The sequence below is a fragment of the Falco cherrug genome, chromosome 4, assembly GCF_023634085.1.
Source record: "Falco cherrug isolate bFalChe1 chromosome 4, bFalChe1.pri, whole genome shotgun sequence".
In the NCBI taxonomy this organism is placed as follows: Eukaryota; Metazoa; Chordata; class Aves; order Falconiformes; family Falconidae; genus Falco; species Falco cherrug.
This window is the reverse complement of record NC_073700.1, coordinates 38,029,062-38,048,701: the sequence shown is the minus strand read 5'-3', so window position 1 is coordinate 38,048,701 and position 19,640 is coordinate 38,029,062. Positions and strand designations below refer to the sequence as shown.

Genomic DNA, 19,640 nt, shown 5'->3' with positions numbered 1-19,640 from the left:
CTTTGGGGCCCTGTGTGCAGGCCTGCACAGCAGCTCGGTCTGTCCCTGACAAAAAAGAAAGATCATTATTAATGTGGTACAGATAGACCTGGACACGTGCTCTGAGTTGTGAGATGAAGGGCAGCAACGTGTTCCTTGGGGGTCTTCCCTTGGGTGCGATTTACCAAGGGAAGCAGTGAGGGAAGCTCATGCTGGTCCCCAGCGCTGCTGCTTTTTCTGGCTCTTTCCCTGCCGCTGCTTCTAGGCACACCGCGAGCCCCTCTTCGGCTTGGAGCCAATATCATCTCTAAGTGGCACGTCCTATTAAACCCGGCAGAAATTAAAGCTCCCAGTGTCTCTATTAATAGATGCACAGCCTGAAAGCTGCGGCAGTTGTGGCGAGCTGCCAGAAGCCGGCAGCTGCCAGCGCTCAGCCCCAGGCAGGGCTTGTTGGAAAGCTTCAACATAAAACTATGCCTCCGTCGCTCCCGTTAAAGACCTCTTCCTAGCTGCATGGCTTATGCTTCTGCAGCGATGCCCGGGGCAGGCAGCGTGGATGCCCTTAGGCTGTTTGCAGGGGGGAGATGGATGTTCCTCCTTTGCTACAGGAAAGCTGCTGTGTTTCCTATGGCTGGTTGTGTAGGAGCATGTGTGACGCTGCAGTCTGAGTTTTGCCTCATGTGTGGCTACATGCACACATATACATAGCATCTGAACAGATAGCAAGCCACAGCCGAGCTGCTGCTCCCAAGCCATTCCCCGGAGCAGCATCCCATGGGTACTGTTTTCTTCTTTGTGTGGCAGAACCCAGAAAGGAAACCAAAAGTCTCAAGTCCCACAGCTCCATCCACCCAGATTCCTACCGGCATTTCACTCCTCGTTTTAAGGCATCGGTGCTCCCCAAGGTGAGAGTTGTGCCAGGGCTGGTTACCTGGGCAGGTGGCGAACAGGCGTTTTGGGGCTGGAGTAGGTGGATTTTCCAAATTGTTCCCATTTTGTTCTCTGTTTGAAACAATTTGTAAAATATACCCCTGGGCCTGATAACTGAACAGCAGTTCCCCTTTCTCCTCTACATGCAGCTCTTTCCAGACTAGTAAAAAGTGAGTTGTGATCAACTTTTTTTTTTTTTCTGTTCAGCAAATCTGCATACATTTTTATTCAAAAGAAATTGGAATGGCATGTGCTATTGAAAGTGAAAGACGAGTGAGCAATGGAGTGATTCATCACGCACCCATATTTGCGAGCAGATGCGTTGGCAGAGCAGGCTGGGGAAGGCAATCCATCGAGTGTAGTGAAGACAGTCAAGGCACAGCTCCCGCTCTGATAACAAACAGAGCAATAATAAAACAGAAACTTAACCTTTTCCCAAGCTCTGCTGTTCATGGTGCTGGGAGAAAAGCTACATTCAGCTTGCACCCTCAGTTCTCTCCTCTGTCCCTCCACCTGGCAGCACTTTTTCCCCCCACTGTCTTCCTATTGAAACATCTCCAAGTCAGCAAAACCCATTGAACTCTTTCCCAGCAGGATTAGCAGCTGCTCATCGGCTGGGCAGTTGCTGCCAACCTGTTTTGTGCCCCATTTGAAAGCATCTGTGCCTGGTGCAATTTCTCTTTTGTATGTATAAGTGCGTACTTTGGTATTAATCTATTGACGTGTTGGACTTGAATGCTGTGAGTATCGGCATGAATTTGTGTGTTGTCTGTGTGCGAGGACACGTGTGTGCTTGCATGCACGCTATTTCTTAAACGGGTGTTGAACGTACCTGACTGGGCCACCCTTCTAGAGCTTATTTTAAGCCAGTGTGTATTTTTCTTGCAGAGTTTCTTACTTCCTCCAGCTGGCAGTGAGGTCTTGAAGCTGAAAGCAGTGATCGGCTACAATGGGAATGGCAGAGGGAATATGGTGTGGAATCCGGACACAGGTACACTGGGAAGGCTCTGGCGGGGGCAGGAGGTGTGTGTACTGAGCTAAGTTATGACCTTCTGTCTGTTGGGATCTTTGCTTCAACACAAGGGTTCTTTGTGTTGGTAAGATCTAGTAACCGTTCCTCTTTGCAGGAATGGCAAATTGGCAAACATTAATTGATATGATTACAAACAAAAATAATGGCAAACATTAGTTGATACGAGCAAACTCAGGCTTGAGCTGTTGAGTGGACAGAGCAGAAGGGAAAGCTCTCTCAAAGGCCATCTCGCCTCCTTTCTCCAGGCTGGAAGTGAGATTTTACTCCACTCTCAGCCTGATGGGAAGGGTGCTGACAAGCTGTGTAGAAGAGTCGGCTTTTATATGTTACTGAAAAAAAGAATTTTCCTGAATTGTGATGTAGGATGCAGTGGGTGCTCTATGTGAAGCCTTTACATGGAAATATCCCATCTCCTCCTCCTCTGCTAGGCTTCTTCGCCTACACCTGTGGCTGCATCATCGTGGTTGAAGACCTGCACTCGGGGTCACAGAATCACTGGCTCGGCCATGCGGAGGAGATCTCTACCCTTGCCGTCAGCCACGATGGCCAGGTTGGAGAGGCTTCTGCTGCCCCGGGCTGGTCTCTGTCTCTGTCGCTTTGGGCTAAAGAAATGTCACAGACTAAAATTCCATTTGTCCGTTCCTTCTTCTGCCCGCTGCATGGAGACCTGGGGTTATGGAAATACAATAACTGGTTTTGGAGCCCAGCTATTCTATTGTGCTGGCTCAGTGTGACAGTAAAAGCTGCTGCCTTCCTCTGGGTGATGCTACCATTCCCTCCTACCATCAGCTGATGGCTCTCACAGAATTTTCCATTTGCCAGCTGCATCACTATAATTTGAGATTGGTAGTTGCTAAGGCTAACTAGCTAATGAAGCGTTCTGTAAGTACTAACCGAGGTCTCAGTGACAACATACTGTTCTGTTAGGTTCTTGCCTCTGCCTCAGGACAGACGAATGGAGACTCCCATTGTCAGATCTGCATCTGGAACGTCCAGGATGGGGTTTGCACAGCAAACCTCTTCCATCATGAGACGCAAGTACAAGCCATGGCATTCTCTCGGGATGACAGGTTCCTTATTACCCTAGGTGAGTACACCTTCAACACCAGGTGTGGGTGCAGGGGGACCCCCTAGAATAGACAGCTCCTGAGAGGAAGGTGCTGCCAGCATGCAGTACCTGCAAGATACGTACCCGCTGGTGGCTGTGAGGCTGTTGCTTGGTAACCTTGGGACAAAGGATAATGCAGCATGTAAAACTGCAAGTGATCTCGGGTCCTCCTGGGAGTGACAGCCTGCAGATGCACTCTTTGCAGCTGAGCCTGCTTCCAGGGCGCTGCTGGCAGTGTTTCGCAGAGCAGCAAGCACCCTGTGCGTCTCGGCCACAGGCATGGATGCCAAGCTCCCTCCAGTTCTTTCTCCTGGCCCCAGCTAGCTTGTTTTTCTTCGAGTTACAGCTTCTGCTGGCTTGTTAAATCCGTGTAAACAGTTTGCAGTTACTATATATAGTATCCAAAGGGAAAAGCCTTCTCCTGGACTTCTTATTGCTGCTTAGGTGGAACTGCATAGAAGTAGTCAGGCTTCAAACTGTGAGCCTCCTGCCAGGCAGCGATGCCAGCACAAGGTGGACGCTCAAGCTGTCTGTTTTGTTTAGGCGGGGGACATTTAAAGGACAAATAAGCAATTAGTAAGCTCTTGTTTTGCATGCGAGAGGACCTGTGGAACAGGCAGGACATGATGGGTTGGTGAGTCTGCCCTTGGAAAAAGTGAGCTTTTTGCTGGAGAGAAAGAGAGCTTTGTGCTCTCCCCGGAGCAGCGTGGGAGGGCAGCCCTCCCCCTCCAGCTCCGGCCTGAGCCGCAGGGAAGAGAAAAGCTGGAATTCTCCACTGAGCTTGTGGAGCCTGGGAAGAACAGCAGGAGAGCACTGTCCTCTGGAGCCCTCTGGGATGGCATGTTTGCCATCACTACGGCCAGAGCCTTCTGCTGCCACCTGGGTATATGGTGGCTTCCATTAAGGTCAGCTGCCATCTCAGCTTTGACCTCAGTGAAGGTGACATCCCTTTCTTACTTCAAGACTGTTGTTAGCCCTGAGTGCACTGGAGGGCTTGCATGGGGGCATATGTTGAGGTGTGTGGTAGCTCTTAAGGATGTAGGAGCAGCTCTGCCTGCTGAAATCCCTACCGCGCTGGCTGCAGACCCTGCCGCAGGGCCAGGTCTGCTGCAGCCTCCAGCGTGAAGCATTGGGCCAGTTACATCTGTCCTCAGCTCAGGCGAGGACCCATCCTGTCGCGCAGCTTTTGCTGAGCACGCAAGGAGCCATGTCCATGCCCAGGGCGGTGTTCGCAGCAGTCATTGATGCTGCGTTGTGTGCAGTGTGTGTGCTTGCGAGCATCCTGAGGCTGCAGGACCTCCTCCTACTGTCTTTCATGTTCTACCTAGGGGACTACAGCGATCAAACCATTGCTCTGTGGAACACCTACACCTATGAACTCGTGCTGTCGACCTGTATCTCAGAGCCAGTCCACGACGTAGCTTTTAGTCCTCTTTCCCACAGAGAACTGGCCTGTGTGGGGAAGGCAGCTGTGATGTTCTGGCTGTTGGAGGAGCAGGGAGCTGACGTCAAACTCAAGGTAAACCTCAATTTTACCTTCTTTTAAAATTCATGTTTGGCATCTCTGCCGCCTTTTCTAAGCCCCTGGTGAGTGCAATGGGGGCTCTGCCCCACAGACCTGTGAGAGCTGATGATTTCTCTTAGTGCCGTGATGCTGGCTGGCCATGAGTGGCTTTCAGTTGTATTTGAGGCATTAACCGCATGAATTGAGGGTCAGAGGAGGGGTTGTGTTTTTTTCTGATTTAGGTAAGCACCATATTCTTTTTGACGTTTCTGTTTTATGTGCTCCGGCAGGTTCATCGGGCCTCTGCCCCAGATATGTTGGGGCCAGTGGAGCTGACCTCTCTCTGTTATGATGCTGACACTCTTCTTTATAGTGGGACCAACTCAGGCCAGATCTGTGTGTGGGACACCGAGACTAATTGCTGCTTAATGACATGGGAGGCTGACGAGGGCGAGATTGGTGGGTGCAGATGCCCTGGCTGTTGGTCGGGGCTGTAACAGGGAACTTGTTAGGAGAGAAGAGCAATGAGCTTGCAGACATCCAATTTCAGCTGTGCTTGGGAAGGCAGTTTGCTTTGTTGGGTGCAAGATGCATGGGGTGGCAGTGGATCTGTGACCTGGGTTTCCTGGGGAGCTCACCTCTAGTCTGTAAAAATGCTGGGTATTAAGCTGTAGAAGACCCATACTGCCCTGTCCGAATGAATCGGTGGCCTGGCTGTCAGGAGCAGCCCTTGGGTGATGGTGCAGAGCGGTGGATACTCACGGGTGCCCTTCATTCCCCTGTGGCCTCCCAGGCGTGCTAGTTTGTCGGCGCAACAGGCTGGTGAGTGGCAGCAACACAAAACGTATCCGCCTGTGGGCAGTGGCCGCCGTGCAGGAGCTGAAGCTGAAAGGTCTTGACACCAGGTAGGAAGGACACTGCCCCCAGCATCCCCGCTGTGCTCGTGCCTGTCTCACTCTGCTCTCGAGATGCTTTTTCTGGCAGCTCCCAGGACCTGTCTGAGAGGTGGCTTTTCACGAACAGACATCAGCTCTGCCTGCAACCATGCTGCTCCTGTGGCTCTTCATCCTTAGCTTTTCCTCTCTATCCCATGACTGATTCTTTCTGCCTGGATCTTTTTACTGAATTTTTGCCACAGGTGGCTGAACCCTCTTCATACTGGAAATGGCTGGAGTTTATCATGTCTGATGTTTCTGTTGGTGGTTTGTAGGAAGTCATTTAAGAGAGTTAGTGAAAATATATTGCCTTTGTTTCTTCCCTTGCACTATCACATCATCTGTTTTTCTTCTTTCCTATAAAAGATGGTTGCAGTGCAAATGCAACAGTAGTCACTGTTCAATGTACAGGAGCCCCTCACTGAGCCATTTAGCTGCAAACATGTCACTGGGCTTACCAGAAAATTGCACTTAAAGGATGCAGAGTGGCTGTTCCAACATTTGAGCCAGTGCTTATATCCTCCTTTCCTCCAGGTCTAGCTCGGTCCTGCTAGAAAATGAGATTACTCTCGATGGGACAATAGTCAGTGCAGCCTTTGATGATTCTCTAGAAATGGGAATTGTGGGCACCACAGCAGGAACGCTGTGGTACATCAACTGGACAGAGAGCACGAGCATACGACTCATCAGCGGCCACAAGAACAAGGTTAGAGGGGCTGGGCCGGGCAGGGTTTGTCCTGCAGAGCATGTGCAGGCACAGAATTGTTCCCTGGGGTGGGCATCAGAGAGGTCGGGGAGCTGCAGGGTTCCCTGCGCTGGCAGGATGACATGGAGGAGTCTGCAGGGAACTGTGCACATGCTTCGTCTGAGCTCACCCGCTCTAGCCTTAGGTGTTTAAAGCCTCAGCCTGAGAGCAGCTGTGGGCCTTTCTGCTAGAGCAGAAGAATGCAGTTTGCAGTCACTATGGCTTCATTCGACTGCTGCGACTTCTGCCTGCCTTCTGTTTGCTAGCTGGACATCCACGTTGGATAATATTTTCTTTGCCTAAAACAAAAAAAAAAATCCAAACCCAACCGGCCCGAGGAGTGAGCATTTAGAACTTTGCTGTTGCTTTAGGGTACCTGTGCTACAGAACAAAGGGTTCAAATGGTAGAAGAGAGAAGGTATTTTACATGGACCTATGTTACATAGCGCCTAGCCCTACCTTCGGGGTTGAGTTTACTGATTTCCATTACAAGCCTAGCTGTCAGCCCCAAATTTAAGCACAAATTTACACTTAGGGCTTCTTGTCTGATGTCTCCCATGAGAGGGGTCCTGGGGGATGAGAGGGCCAGAGGAACTGATGTGCTCTAGGCAGGGGCAGCTGCAGAGCCCCTGTTCCCCAGCTTGTTTCTCACTGCAGGTGACCGAAGTGTGCTTCAGTCCTGATGAGACTCATTGTGCAACGTGTGGGGAAGACGGCAGCGTGAGGATTTGGTCTCTGGGCAGCATGGAGCTGGTGGTACAGTTCCAGGTGCTCAACCAGGTAATTGTTTGTGGTACGTCGATCTCTTCCTCTTGGCTCAGGGATTGCTGCCTGGGATTGGAAGGGCTGCTGTATTCTCACGAAGTAAATTAAAGCTGGAGAAATACTTACAGGTGGAGCTTTAGCCGTTAGTGCACTTAGTTGCACATCCCTGCAGTCTGCACTGTGTCATCGGGTCTCTGCCCTGGTTCCTTTGCAGAGCTGTCAGTGCCTGGCCTGGAAGCCTCATCCCATCGTTGCCTGGGGAGCTGAGAGCCAGCACGTAGCGGCAGGGTACAGTGATGGCACCATCCGTGTGTTCAGCGTTTCCAGGACAGAGATGGAGCTGAAAATGCACCCCCATGCTGCTGCACTGACGGCAGTTGCCTACTCCACAGACGGTGAGGCTGCCTGTCAGGACAGTGGGGAGACGTTGCCTCAGGGGACGTGGCTTGGTTGTGCCTGGGTTACCCTGGCCTCCAGCCACTCGGCGTGCTGGTGACCTGCCCAAAAACCTGGGGCCAGGGAGAGCCGGAGAACTTGTATCAATGAACTTTGGTAGCTTGTGCATGTGGTAAATGGGACATGGGAGGTATATTGGCAATGGTATAGCAAAGGGGTTTGAGTGCAACAGATGTGCCTTTGTGTCCTCCTGCCTGCAGCCTGCAGTGGCTGTCCTTCAGTGCAGAGTTCTAGTGGGTGTCTCTGAGACATCTCATCTTACCCAGCCCTTGACTCTGATGTTCCCAGCCTTTCACCGTGCTTTGGGACACTGGTATCCCATGATCTTGGACCTTTTCCCTATGGGCTTTTTCTTCCTACAAGAAGTGTCCCGTTCTTTCGTTTCGTCTGCCCACAGGAGAAATGATCTTATCAGGGGGCAAGGATGGGCTTGTGGCCGTCAGCAGCCCTCGCACTGGAATGACTATCCGTGTCCTCGCAGACCACAAAGGCTCCCCCATCACTGTTCTCCAGTGCACCAGGAAGCAGGTGAGACCTCACCCTCTGCCCTGGCACTGTCCCCCACGTGTCGCAGCACAGCTGTAGGAAGCAGTGTGGCCAGGTTGGTCAGTGAGTTTGCTTTGTTGTCCCGTGTTTTTCCTCTCCGGGCTCCCATTCCCTCCAATAACTTCTGTTTGGGTTTTTCTAGGGATATAGTCACTGGATTAGAGCTGCACGTGTTGCCATTGCAGCCCTGAGCGAGGCTGTGCCTGTGGGTGGGGGGGCCCTTGGTGGCTGCTGTCAGCACACTGCACGCAGCTGCGATGTGTGCCTGTGCCACGGGCTCTCTGAGAACAGCACCCCTGGCGAGTAGCCCGGGCTGTGAGCTTTCAGTTCGTGTGACCCGAGAAAGGGCTCAGCGTGCTTTCCCCCTGTCGCTCCTCAGCAGCCTGGCCTCCTGTGCATAACTGACTCTCTGTACCATCCCTCTGTGGGCTAGGAAGACTTGGTTGTGCAAGTGTGATGGTTTTGGCATCTCCTTTGTCATTCTCTTCATAGAGTCTTTTTCCTTTCCACAGCAGAAATGAGAATAATTTTGCCTAAGTTCTCAGGCTTTAAAATCATCCGTGCTGCAAGGCTGTGTTCCCTGGTAATTCTACACTTAGGTGATCCTCCTCTATTTTAAGTGAAGGATGTTGTTAGGGGACACATGGTATTGGCAAGCGCTCCCCTAGGAGATGTGCAGATCCAGAGGGCATCCCGGGGAAGAGATCTGTGGTGTTCAGGCCAGGCACTCACCCCTCTTCTGCCGGGGCTTTCAGCCCAGAGCGTGCCACTGGTTCCAATACCACAGCTTCCTTGTCCTATTTTATTTGAAGTGACTTTCAGCACTGCCCAAAGAGAGGTTAATCCTGGCACTGATCCCCTACAGCATAAAGCCTGTGTTCCCACAAGCTCCTGCCCCACACTCGATCTAGTGGCAGCTTCCTTTAAAGCTTCTGTACTGCCAGAGTGACAGCACTTGTCTGTCTTCCGTAGTACCATGACTTTGGGGTGGAAGGAGGGGAGCTCTGGCTGGCCACCAGCTCGGACCGGCGGGTCAGCGTCTGGGCCTCCGACTGGCTGAAGGATAAGTGTGAGCTCCTCGACTGGCTCAGCTTCCCGGCTCCTGCCGGCCCCGAGGTGAGTGTGGCCCTGGCCAGCCCCCGCCTGCCCATGGCATGGGGCTTGGCACCAGCCGAGCTGGAGGAGGGATGCCTCAAGGCTCTGAGCAGGATGGGGCCAAAGAGAGAGTGTGAGCTTAGGAACATCACCTTCGTTAGTTCTGCTGCTCACAGAGTACCTTGTTAATGAACCTTCTTGCGTGTCAAAAGGCAGTGGGAATTGTAGCAGCACCTAACTGCTGGGGAGCGCTGACTTTGTAAGCGTGAGGAGTCAAAAACTGCATCTGCAAAGAGCTGACACCCCTGTGCTATGCAAAACAGAGCACAAGCAGCAGTGAACACAGCATGCAGAAGAGAGACCTCATTATGAGCACACTGCCAACTTTGACACTCCCAAAGAGCATGAATATTCAGAGCCAGGAGCCCAGTGACAGGTTCATAGAGCCAAGTACTCTAGCCCTGTATGTCTGTGATGCTTTGCAGAAGCCTTTGGCTCCAACCCAGGTGTGAGATTTGGGCAGCAGGATGCCTGCTAGAAAGGGAGGAGGGTCTGTATTGGAGAGGACGTGGAGATGGTCCCCTGTACATGTGACACTGGCATGCAGAAGGGAGCTGGGCCTCTTTTGGGGGCAAGCGATGGTGCCTTGGTCCAGACAGTGCTTGGCCCTGAGGGTGGCAGGCTCATACAGCAGTTGAGTTTGGTCAATGTTTCTTTGTTTTTTTCCAAAACAATGGATTTTCTTTCCATGAAGGTGTCATGGTTTAACACTAGCCAGTAACTAAGTACCACGCAGCTGCTCACTCGCTCCTCCCTCACCCAGCGGGATGGGGAGCAGAACTGGAAAGAAATGTAAAACCGAGGGTTGGATAAGAACAATTTAATAACTGAAATAAAACGAAACCAAAATAACAATATTAATAATAAAAAGAAGTTGTAACGAAAAGGAGAGAAGGGGAAAGGAATGAAACCCAAAGGAAGAGAGAAAAGAAAGCGATGCACAATGCAACTGCTGACCGGTGCCCAACCAGCCCCCCGAGCAGTGCTCGGCAGGCCCCATCCCCATCCCCCCAGTTTATATACAAACCATGAGGCCCCATGGTATGGAATGTCTCCTTGGCTAGTTCGGGTCAGCTGTCCCGGCGGTGCTCCCTCACAACTTCTTGTGCCACTCCAGCCTTCTCACTGTCAAGGTCTGAGAAACTAAAAAGTCCTTGAATTAGTATAAACATTACCTAGCAACAACTAAAAACACCAGTGCGTTATCAACATCCAAAACACAGCACTGCATCAGCTGCTAAGAAGAAAAGTAACTCTATCCCAGCTGAAACCAGGACAGAAGGCAGCTCACTACAGGTCTCCCCACAGTAAATGGGGGAAGGATTGATCTTGTATCCATTACTAAAGATGTTTATCTTCTGCACCTGATTTCCTTGTGTTAAGCTGATCCATAACACAATCCCGCCTTCAAGCCCACATAGCAATAATGCCTCTGTGGAAATTCAACCTGTTGGACCCTCATGTGTCCTGCTATGACAGTAAACAATTTGCTTCAGGTCTCCATGGCAGTGTGTGGTTGCTCCTTGCTTTGCCATGAGAACATCTGAGGTGGCAATGCAAGAGGGAGGAAGCAGCCTCCATCATCCTAATTTCCCACTGCTTGGACACCCACAACCCAAGGGCTGGTGTCCCTCCATGCTCTCGTTTTGTCCCCACTCTGTCAGGTCAGGCTGGAGAAACTAGCTTCAATTTTGTTCCCTTCACCAGGGTCTCATCAGCCTTCCGCCCAGCCTGGCTGCCTTCTGCCCTTGGGAACACGGCACCCTGGTCTACGTCGGCTTTGGGATGCAGAAGGAAGCCTTATTTTACAGTCTGCGCAAAAAACAGGTACCCATGCCCTGCCCAGGTGGTGTAGGCACTTCTCTGCTGCTGCGGGGTTATGGCCACGTCGAACAAGGTGCAGTGGGGGGAGGCAGCGGTGCCTTGCGTGTAAAGCCAAGTCTGAAGGTGTGGGGTAGGCTCAGGCAAGCAGCTGCTCAGGGCAACAGCTTTTCATCTCAGAAACTCCCCAGCCTGGCCCAGGTGAGCAGCAGGGTCCTGCCCCTGCCTTGGGCTGCGTCTGGGCAGGCTGCCAGTCTCCCCTGCCACCCTGCTGCCTTTCCATCTGACTGGAGGGGAAGGCGCTGGCTTTCAGGAGCACTGTATCTAAATCACTGAGCCAAGTCTCCTCTGGAAAGTCGATGCCTTTGGCAGGTTTCCGTGGTCTGAGAGGTGCTGTGCATCTGTCAGCCTCCCCTTTGAGAGGAGCCCTTTACCCTCCTAACTGCAGCCGCTCTGCCTTCTCATTTCTGAGGCATTGGTATGTTTCTCTTTCTGGAGACAGGTAGTTGAGAAGATCTCCTTGCCGTACTTTGCCACGTCGCTCAGCCTGTCTCCTGCAGCGCGATTCATAGCTGTCGGCTTTGGTGGTGAGTACCAAGGGGTGCCGTGGACTCTGCTGCCCAGGCTGCCTTGTCCCCAGCTTACCTTCGGCAGGTAGGGGTCTCCCATTCTTTCTGCAAGTGAGGAAACCAAGCATCCTTTTCCTTTTAAACAAGAGAGACGTGCACACACAACAGCCCATATCCTCAGACTCTGAAAGCTACAGTCCTGGGACTGTGGGCAGGGTGTGTTGGGCAAGGAGAGTGCTCCTGGAGACTCCTAGCTTAGAAATGAGATGCATGAGCTCAGTCCTGTTTGTCAATGAGCAGGATTTCTCACTCGAATGACTTCATGGGATTACAGGGTCTCTTCACCTCTGTGTAGCTGTGAGCTACAGCCCGGGGTGCAGAAGGGACCCTCCCACAGCACAGGGACCATTGGCACCCTCCTCCTGTCAAGGGCACTGTGCTCCTGTAGCTGCTTGCATCTGTCCTACTGGGGCAGCGGCTCCTGAGAGCAGGGTGAGCTCCACACCTGCCCCAGAGCTGCAGGGCACCTGCTGTGAGCCCAGAACCAGGTGCTCCATGGGGGTGTGAGACAGCAGCACCGCACTAAAGCGTGCCGCAGCATCCATTACTGCGGTGTGCCAGCCTGACACAGTGTGGGGCCGCCAGGTCACGCGCTCCCCCCGGCTGCCCACTTGCCTTGGCAAGAAGCTGTTATGTGAAGAAGCCTGGTGGCTCAGTGGGGAGAGGGCTGGTGGGTGAGCAGGAGCACTGGTGCTGGCAGGGACGAGGCCTATGGTGGTGGAACCTCCCTCCCCCAGCGCTGACTGCTCTCCTTTCCCCACAGAACGGCTCCTGAGGCTGCTGCGCTGCCCTGCCAGCGAGGCGCAGGACTACACCGGCCACGATGACACCGTCCATTTCTGCCGCTTCGCCCCCTCCGGCCGCCGCCTCGTCACAGCTTCCCACAGCGCCGTTCTCCTCTGGGAGCTCAGGGGCGGCTGAGGCAGGAGAGCCCCAGGCCCCGGCCCCCAGGCCCCGGCCCCCAGGCCCCGGCCCCCAGGCCCCGGCCCCCAGGCCCCGGCCCCCAGGCCCCGGCCCCCAGGCCCCGGCCCCCAGGCCCCGGCCCCCAGGCCCCGGCCCCCAGGCCCCGGCCCCCAGGCCCCGGCCCCCAGGCCCCGGCCCCCAGGCCCCGGCCCCCAGGCCCCGGCCCCCAGGCCCCGGCCCCCAGGCCCCGGCCCCCAGGCCCCGGCCCCCAGGCCCCGGCCCCCAGGCCCCGGCCCCCAGGCCCCGGCCCCCAGGCCCCGGCCCCCAGGCCCCGGCCCCCAGGCCCCGGCCCCCAGGCCCCGGCCCCCAGGCCCCGGCCCCCAGGCCCCGGCCCCCAGGCCCCGGCCCCCCCCCCTCCTTCCCCGCGCGGGTTGCTGGGGCCGGCCGCGGCGGCGGGCCCGCAGGCCAGGCCCGGACGGTTGTGGGATGTGTTTTACAGCCCCGTTTGCTGTTTGTTTTGGATTTTATTTTTAAATAAAACATGGAAAACCGAAGCCAGGAGGTCTCGGGGTGCTGCGCGCCGAGCCCGGCCGCCGGGGGGCGCCGCTGTGTCCGCGCCGCTCTGCGCCGCCGCTCGCTGGTGAGGCCGGAAGCGGCGGGAGGCGGCGGCGGCCCCGGTGCCGCCATGAAGCGGGACGTGCGCATCCTCCTGCTGGGGGAGGGTAAGGCGGGCGCCGGGGGCATGCCCGGGGGCGGCGGGGCCGGGGGCTGAGCCCCTGGGGCGGCCTGGGGCCGGGGGGTGCCACCGGGCACCGGGAGGGCCTCGCCTGAGCGGGGGGCCGGGGCAGCGGCCGGGCCTGCCCGTGGTCCCGGCGGGGCGGGAGCCGTGGCCCCTGCCGGCGCAGTGCTCTCGGGCCGGCCTGGCCGGCGCCGCCGGGGCTCCTCGGGCGATCCGGGCGGAATCGTGGCACCCGCGTCCCCGTTTGCCCGCGGGGGTGACTGACTGACCGGCCGCTGGCTCCGCCTGTGGCGGCCGTTGCCCCCCGGCTGCCTCTCGCCCCGCCGGGCCGGTGCCAACCTCTTCCCTTTCTTTCCTAGCCCAGGTGGGGAAGACATCTCTGATCATGGCCCTGGTGGGCGAGGAGTTCCCTGAAGAGGTGAGTGTGAGGGGGGGAGCCCTGGGCCCCCGGGCCGGCTCTGTCCCGGGTGCCACCGGCCCGAGGCGGGGGTGCCTGGAGTGCCCCAGCTCCCTGGGCCCGGTGACAGCCCCGGGGTGGCGCAGGACGGTGAGGGCCCCGTGGAGCTCCAGCTGAAAGGCTGTTTTCTTCGCTTTGTGCTCTAATTCCTGACTTGGGGCCCTCTCTGCCCTGGGGAGGGGCACAGGCACCTGCTGCTGGGGGACTCTGCACCCACCAGGGTGGCAGGCTGTGGGGCCCAGCCTTGCCCTGCGCGGCAGGGCTGTTTGCTCCCCGGCGCCAGCCTTGCTGTGCCGACACTGGCACCGAATCGTTGGGATGGACCAAACCATGTTTCCTGTCTTCTGTGCCCACCTGGAGGTGGGCTCGGTACTTTGAACTGGGTCATCTGTGAGGAGCAGCATCCAGCCTGCCTACGTGTGCCCCTTGGAGCTTCCAGCTCAGGGGCTTACTCTCCCAGTGTGGTTCAGATAAGGAAATGGGATCGGTCTGGCTGGGCATGTTTGCCTCGTGCTGCCAGGTGGTTTCTTCGCTGCCTGCGAGCAGATGGTGACCTCTGCGATGTTTGTGCTGGGAAGCATCAGCTCCAAGGGTTTGGGGGAGGACTGGCTCCGCGCACCTTCCCATGCTCTCGCAGCAAAGCCTGGACAATCAGCTTAGAGCTTCTCCCAGCTGCCAGGAGGTCAGGCCGGAGAGCTGGGGGAGTGCTGAGGCTTATCTCCGGAGCTGTAGCAGGGGTGACAGTGCTGGCGATGACTCATCTGAAAGATGGCTTCTCTGGTGGGACTCTGTGCTGTCAGGAGCTGCCTCTCAAAGGAGGGCTCGTCTCAAGGGAGGGCTCGGGACTGGAGGGTGGTTGAAGGTTTCACCCTGGGGACACCAGCTGTGTGAGGGCTGGACTGTAGTGAGCTGTAGCGGCAGCTGCAGCCCGGTGGGCTGGGTGGTCTGTGGCCTGGAGCTCATCCCACCCTGGCAGGGATGGAGCTGTGCAGCTGTATTGGGATCTGAAGTCCCTTGTTACCTGTCCTCTCGGTTGCATTTGGCATGGCCGGCTGGACTGGAGTCTGCTGGCTTTGCAGGTGCCCCCTCGCGCGGAGGAGATCACAATCCCAGCTGATGTCACCCCTGAGAAGGTCCCCACACATATAGTGGACTACTCAGGTAGGGCCTGTCCCCCCTCACTCCCTGCCGGCCTCGCTTCTCCCCTTCTCTGCCTGGTTGAGGGGAGTGGGAAGGGGGCCCTGCTGCTGGGGGCAGCTGGTGACTGCTCTGTTCCATTTTCAGAGTCGGAGCAGACGGAGGATGAGCTGCAGGAGGAGATCGCTAAGGTGAGCGGGGCTGGACACAGAGGTGTTGCAGGACAGGAGGCTGCGGTGCCTGTAGCCCTGCAGCCAGCGTGGCTGCTCACTCTCCCCATTGGTCACCCGGAGATGCACAGGCAGTTGGTTATCTGTGGATTAATGCTGTCATTTTGTTTAGAGGTTTGTTTAATCTTTCTCTGTCTTGTAAGCTGTCGTGTGTGGCTTGTTCTAGCCCTCCAGGGAGCCTTCAGGGGGGCAGGGGGGCAGCTTGCTGCCCACCAGGAGGGGGAGGAGGAGGAGGCAGCTGAGCAGACAATGTGCTCTTAGCCTCCAGATGTTCCCAACGGACTCAGAAGAGGGGAGAAGCAGTTGCTGAGCTTGGGTGAGACCACCCTGCTCCTTGTGTTAGGTCCCTGTGGCTGCCTGGGGAAGCAGTGGCACAGAGGAGTTGGTCTGGGAGCTGAATCCCTGGGGAGTGCTGGGCAGGGAGGAATGAGGGCTCCCACATCCCTCAGAGCAGCCATGGAGGAGTAATCTAGTTGGCTGGCTGGGGTGAGCCCAGCTGCTCTTCTCTGCCCTGGGATTAACCTCGGCTCTGCAGGGAGGAGGACCTCTTGATTATGGATAATAAAACTGTCTCTCCCCTGTGCACCTCACGTGAACAAAGCTATTTAATCTCTCCACCTCAGTGGCTAATGGTCAAGGAGTGGGCACGGGGGTCCTGCTCCCTCCACCCAGACAGCAAGAGCATACAGAGGCTTAAAACAGCTCCAGGAAATCCTGCCTAAACCCTTGTGTGTCCTCGGGATTAGCGTTAAACTCTCTCCTCAAAGGGCCAGTGATCCCTCCTGTCTGCTTCAAATGAAGCATTGGTGTCAGCGCTGTCTGCATGGGGTCAGAGAGGGGAGGAGGGCAGCGGCCACTGGCCCAGCGTGGAACACGGGCACAGCCATGCTGGGGGGGGGAGCAAGGGGCGGGGAGCAGGGAGCCGGGGCTCCAGGCATGGAAGCAGATGTGCCCGCAGCAGCTCCTGAAGCAGACGAGCCCCCGTCTTTGCTCTGAGCAGCCTGTTGTAGAGCTTGTGTTGACGGCATGCGAGTTGTTGCTGTGGGAGGGCTGTGTGTACGTGTGCACACTCACGCGCGCTCAGCTGTCGCTGCTGGGTTTCAGTGCGAGCGTGCTGACAGCGCGTGGGGCCGGGGCTCCTGGCCGTGGGGCTGGCCTGCCGCTACCGCAGCACCGCGCCTCGGGCTCAGCCGGCCTCCCTGCCGCAGGGAGCGTGCCGTGTGGACCCTGGCTCACCACCCTTTGCTGCTTCTCTCTTGCAGGCCAACGTGGTCTGCGTGGTGTACGATGTCACCAAGGAAGCCACGATTGAGAAGGTAACGGGTTCCCCACCAGCCCTGCTCCAGCAGCAGCACCAGAGGGGAAGGGGTTTCCAGCGCTGGGTCCTTCCCTGCTGCCCCAGCTTCTTGGTGTGGGTGGGTACTGACAACCCCCAGCCCTGTGAAGGATTTGGGGTTTGAGACCCCTGCAAGCAGAGGCTGGCTGAGCAGAGCCTGGGCTTGCTCCCACGTTGGCCATTGCCCTCACGTGCTGGGGAGCAACAGGTTTGTTGCATCCTTCTGCTGGCATCCAGCATCCCTGGCTCTGCGCTGCCTGCTGGTGTGGGGCAGTGCCGGGGAGCAGATGGCTGCAGGGCCCTGCTGGCTGCCCCGGCACCTGTGCTGGGAGCTGCCTCTCAGGCTGCGCTGACAGCCCTTTCCCTGTGCTTGCCTTTCAGATTCGCACAAAGTGGATCCCTATGGTGAACGGGGGAGTTGAAAAGGGCTCCAGGTACCGTGTGTGGCGTGGTCTGCGGCTGCAGAACTGGGGGATTCAGCAGGCTGTTGGGGTGCCCACCACCTTTGCCCCCTCCTGAGCTTACTGAGATCAAACCAGCTTTATGACTTGTGGCCAGACCACTTGCAGCAGAAGAACGTGGGAGCTTTTCTCCCTCGCAGATCCAGCTGAGGCTGAGGGAGAGGAGAGGGTTCCTTCCCCCCTCTATCTGTTCTGAGCCAGGCAGGGAGAAGAGGCTGCCAGGGGAGTACGGGAGCACAGAAGCCACAATCTGTGTGTGGATCACTTAGGCAGAAGGCTGCTGTGCTGGATTAAAGGCTCCTGAACATATTGTTGCTGGGTGAAAGCGTAAGCAGGATCAGGCAGTCTGTTTCTCCAGATGGGTGCTCACAGCCGTGGGAGGGAGGAAAGCTGCTCTGGACCTTGTAGAGGAGGGTGGGGAGGCTCCCTGGCCTGCTGCCTGGGAGCATGCATGGCTGGGGCAGCGCTGAGACCAAGAGAGGGGTGGCCTCACTCATGTTCTCTGGCTCTCCATCTTTTTTTTTCCCAGGATCCCCATTATTTTAGTGGGAAACAAGTCTGACCTGCAGGTGGGGAGCTCCATGGATGTCATCCTGCCCATCATGAACCAGTTCTCAGAGATTGAGACTTGTGTGGAGGTGAGAAAACTGGAGGGTTTCTGTAAAGCCTCCCTGAGGGTTAGGAGCACTTATCTGGCATGAGTCAGGGAGCCTTTGTGCTTGTGGAGACCTGTCCTGCAAATGTTGCTCTGCCAGAGTACCCCATCTGGGTCTTGAGAGCCTGTGCTTTAGGCTTTCTGTCCTTTGCCACTTTGCAGGGAGTGAGTTTCAGTGTCTGCCCACTCTGGCTCTCCAGCTGTAACTGATGCTGGAGCTACATGGCAGCCCTGCTTGGCTCTGGGGCTGTGGAACACGCATAGCAAAGATGCAGCATGAGCAAGAGGTTTCCTTTGGTTTTTTCCTCATGGTGAACAGGTGTTGCTCTGTGCTTTGATGCACAACTTATCTGGCTTGGGGAGCTCGTGTCGTCTTCCTCCAGCCCCTTATCACCAGCCCATCACCTGTCCTCGCTCACAGGGCTGTCTCTTCCTTTGAATTCCCCCAGTGCTCCGCCAAGAACCTCAAGAACATCTCCGAACTCTTCTACTATGCCCAGAAAGCTGTGCTGCACCCCACCGCCCCTCTCTATGACCCAGAGGAGAAACAGGTAGGAAGCACTGTTCCCAGCCCCTTGGAGGAGTCTCCTTCCCATCACAGCGCTCTGGTCTGGTGCTGTGCTTCTGCCCCTGGGTAGGAGGGTGGAGAGTTTGGGCCAGCGCAGCCAGAGCAAGGGGAAGCACCCATGTCCTGTGCTGGGTGTAGCCAGCTGAGCATATCCAGGCCAGAGAGAGCTGCAGGGACCTGGGGCATGGTGGGGCAGAAGCCCTCATGCTCCAGACCACGTGTTGGCCACGGTGGGAAGGGTCCAGGAGAAAACTTCCCGTGGGCTGTCCTGCTCCTGACTTCCACCTCCAAGGTAGCTGCAATAGTGGCCTAGCTGGACCGTGCACCCAGCCAGTAAAGGAAGGGAACCCCTCTGTGCATGGGGTGTCAGGAGGCAGGAGGAAGAGCCAGGTCGAAGGTGGTACCCTGGTTTTGTCACCATGGTTGGTCCCTTGCAGCTGAAACCTGCGTGTGCACGAGCGCTGACCCGGATTTTCAACCTCTCAGACCAGGATAACAACCAGATCCTTAGCGATGATGAACTGAACTACTTCCAGGTACGGCTGGCTGCAGGGCTGAGATATTCCCCAGTCCCTTGTGGAAAGCCTCTGGGGTCCCCTTTCCATCCAATACCAGGCAGAAAGGCTGACTGTCCCTTCTGACATAGCCGTCCTGTTTACATTCAGTACTTCTGCTGTTGCGTAGCTAAAGCACCGTAGGGTGCATCTCGGCGCACATGGGGATCCGCAGGTCTTCCATCTTTGTTAGGCTTGGGCCAAGTTTGCTCTGCAGTGGTAAGAGCAGGAGGCTCTGGAGGTAGATGTTGAGTCGTATGTTAGTGGGATGCTAAAGAACAGGGGTTTGGTCAAGGTCTGAGGCAGTAATCCATGAGCTGGGTGGATTTTCTCTCCTAGAAACACAGTCTCCTTGCCAGGGGAGAGGGATGGTGGTGAGAAAGAGGGTTGTGCTGTGTGTGCTTTGCTGACGATGAGCACCTTTTTCTTGGGAGGTAGAAGTCCTGTTTTGGAAACCCACTGGCTCCCCAGGCACTGGAGGATGTGAAGATGGTTGTGTGGAAGAACACTACAGACGGGGTGCAGGACAACGGCCTGACATTGAATGGTAACAGCACAAGGGCTCCATGCCCCTGCCCAGCAAGGGATGGAGGGACCCATCTCGTTCAGCACAGTGTGAGGGGCCCTGTCCTTGCGGCTGAGCCTCCTGCCTCTCAAGCCTGAGCCTGCTGTGACTGCTGGAGCTCTCTGGCCAAGCAGCCTGTTTTCCCAGGGAAAGTGTGGTCCTGAGGAGTGGAACCCTGAGGCTGAGTGCTCAGTTGGCCCCGCTGTGTCTGAGCCACCTGATCTCCTCTGCAGGCTTCCTCTTTCTCAACACGCTCTTCATCCAGAGGGGCCGGCATGAGACCACCTGGACCATCCTTCGCCGCTTCGGGTACGACGACGAGCTGGAGCTGACGGATGACTATCTCTACCCACAGTGCGTATCCTACCATGGAGTGGGGCGGGTAGGGTGTGACATCCTCATGGTGCGCAGCTCAGGCACCAGCACCTT

At 56.3% G+C, this 19,640-nt stretch overlaps 1 protein-coding gene across 3 annotated transcripts in view; it reads left to right on the top strand.

Moving 5' to 3' along the window:
• The window catches only part of LOC102050790 (mitochondrial Rho GTPase 2), a 45,427-nt gene that overhangs the window by 18,915 nt on the left and 6,872 nt on the right, over nucleotides 1–19,640 (top strand). The window contains exons 28-51 of one of the 3 annotated variants that reach the window (XM_055709636.1): nucleotides 784–884; nucleotides 1,798–1,900; nucleotides 2,371–2,492; nucleotides 2,870–3,029; nucleotides 4,379–4,569; nucleotides 4,845–5,013; nucleotides 5,348–5,459; nucleotides 6,024–6,195; nucleotides 6,892–7,014; nucleotides 7,214–7,394; nucleotides 7,853–7,983; nucleotides 8,974–9,117; nucleotides 10,864–10,983; nucleotides 11,480–11,564; nucleotides 13,608–13,666; nucleotides 14,785–14,866; nucleotides 14,990–15,033; nucleotides 16,335–16,388; nucleotides 16,790–16,842; nucleotides 17,399–17,507; nucleotides 17,974–18,075; nucleotides 18,530–18,628; nucleotides 19,085–19,193; nucleotides 19,445–19,565. In XM_055709636.1, the coding sequence (XP_055565611.1) occupies nucleotides 784–884; nucleotides 1,798–1,900; nucleotides 2,371–2,492; nucleotides 2,870–3,029; nucleotides 4,379–4,569; nucleotides 4,845–5,013; nucleotides 5,348–5,459; nucleotides 6,024–6,195; nucleotides 6,892–7,014; nucleotides 7,214–7,394; nucleotides 7,853–7,983; nucleotides 8,974–9,117; nucleotides 10,864–10,983; nucleotides 11,480–11,564; nucleotides 13,608–13,666; nucleotides 14,785–14,866; nucleotides 14,990–15,033; nucleotides 16,335–16,388; nucleotides 16,790–16,842; nucleotides 17,399–17,507; nucleotides 17,974–18,075; nucleotides 18,530–18,628; nucleotides 19,085–19,193; nucleotides 19,445–19,565 (2,746 nt within the window). Of the gene's footprint in view, nucleotides 1–783; nucleotides 885–1,797; nucleotides 1,901–2,370; nucleotides 2,493–2,869; nucleotides 3,030–4,378; nucleotides 4,570–4,844; nucleotides 5,014–5,347; nucleotides 5,460–6,023; nucleotides 6,196–6,891; nucleotides 7,015–7,213; nucleotides 7,395–7,852; nucleotides 7,984–8,973; nucleotides 9,118–10,863; nucleotides 10,984–11,479; nucleotides 11,565–13,139; nucleotides 13,232–13,607; nucleotides 13,667–14,784; nucleotides 14,867–14,989; nucleotides 15,034–16,334; nucleotides 16,389–16,789; nucleotides 16,843–17,398; nucleotides 17,508–17,973; nucleotides 18,076–18,529; nucleotides 18,629–19,084; nucleotides 19,194–19,444; nucleotides 19,566–19,640 lie in introns of those variants that run through there. The other 2 variants (XM_055709634.1, XM_055709635.1) reach the window with 2 other exon arrangements.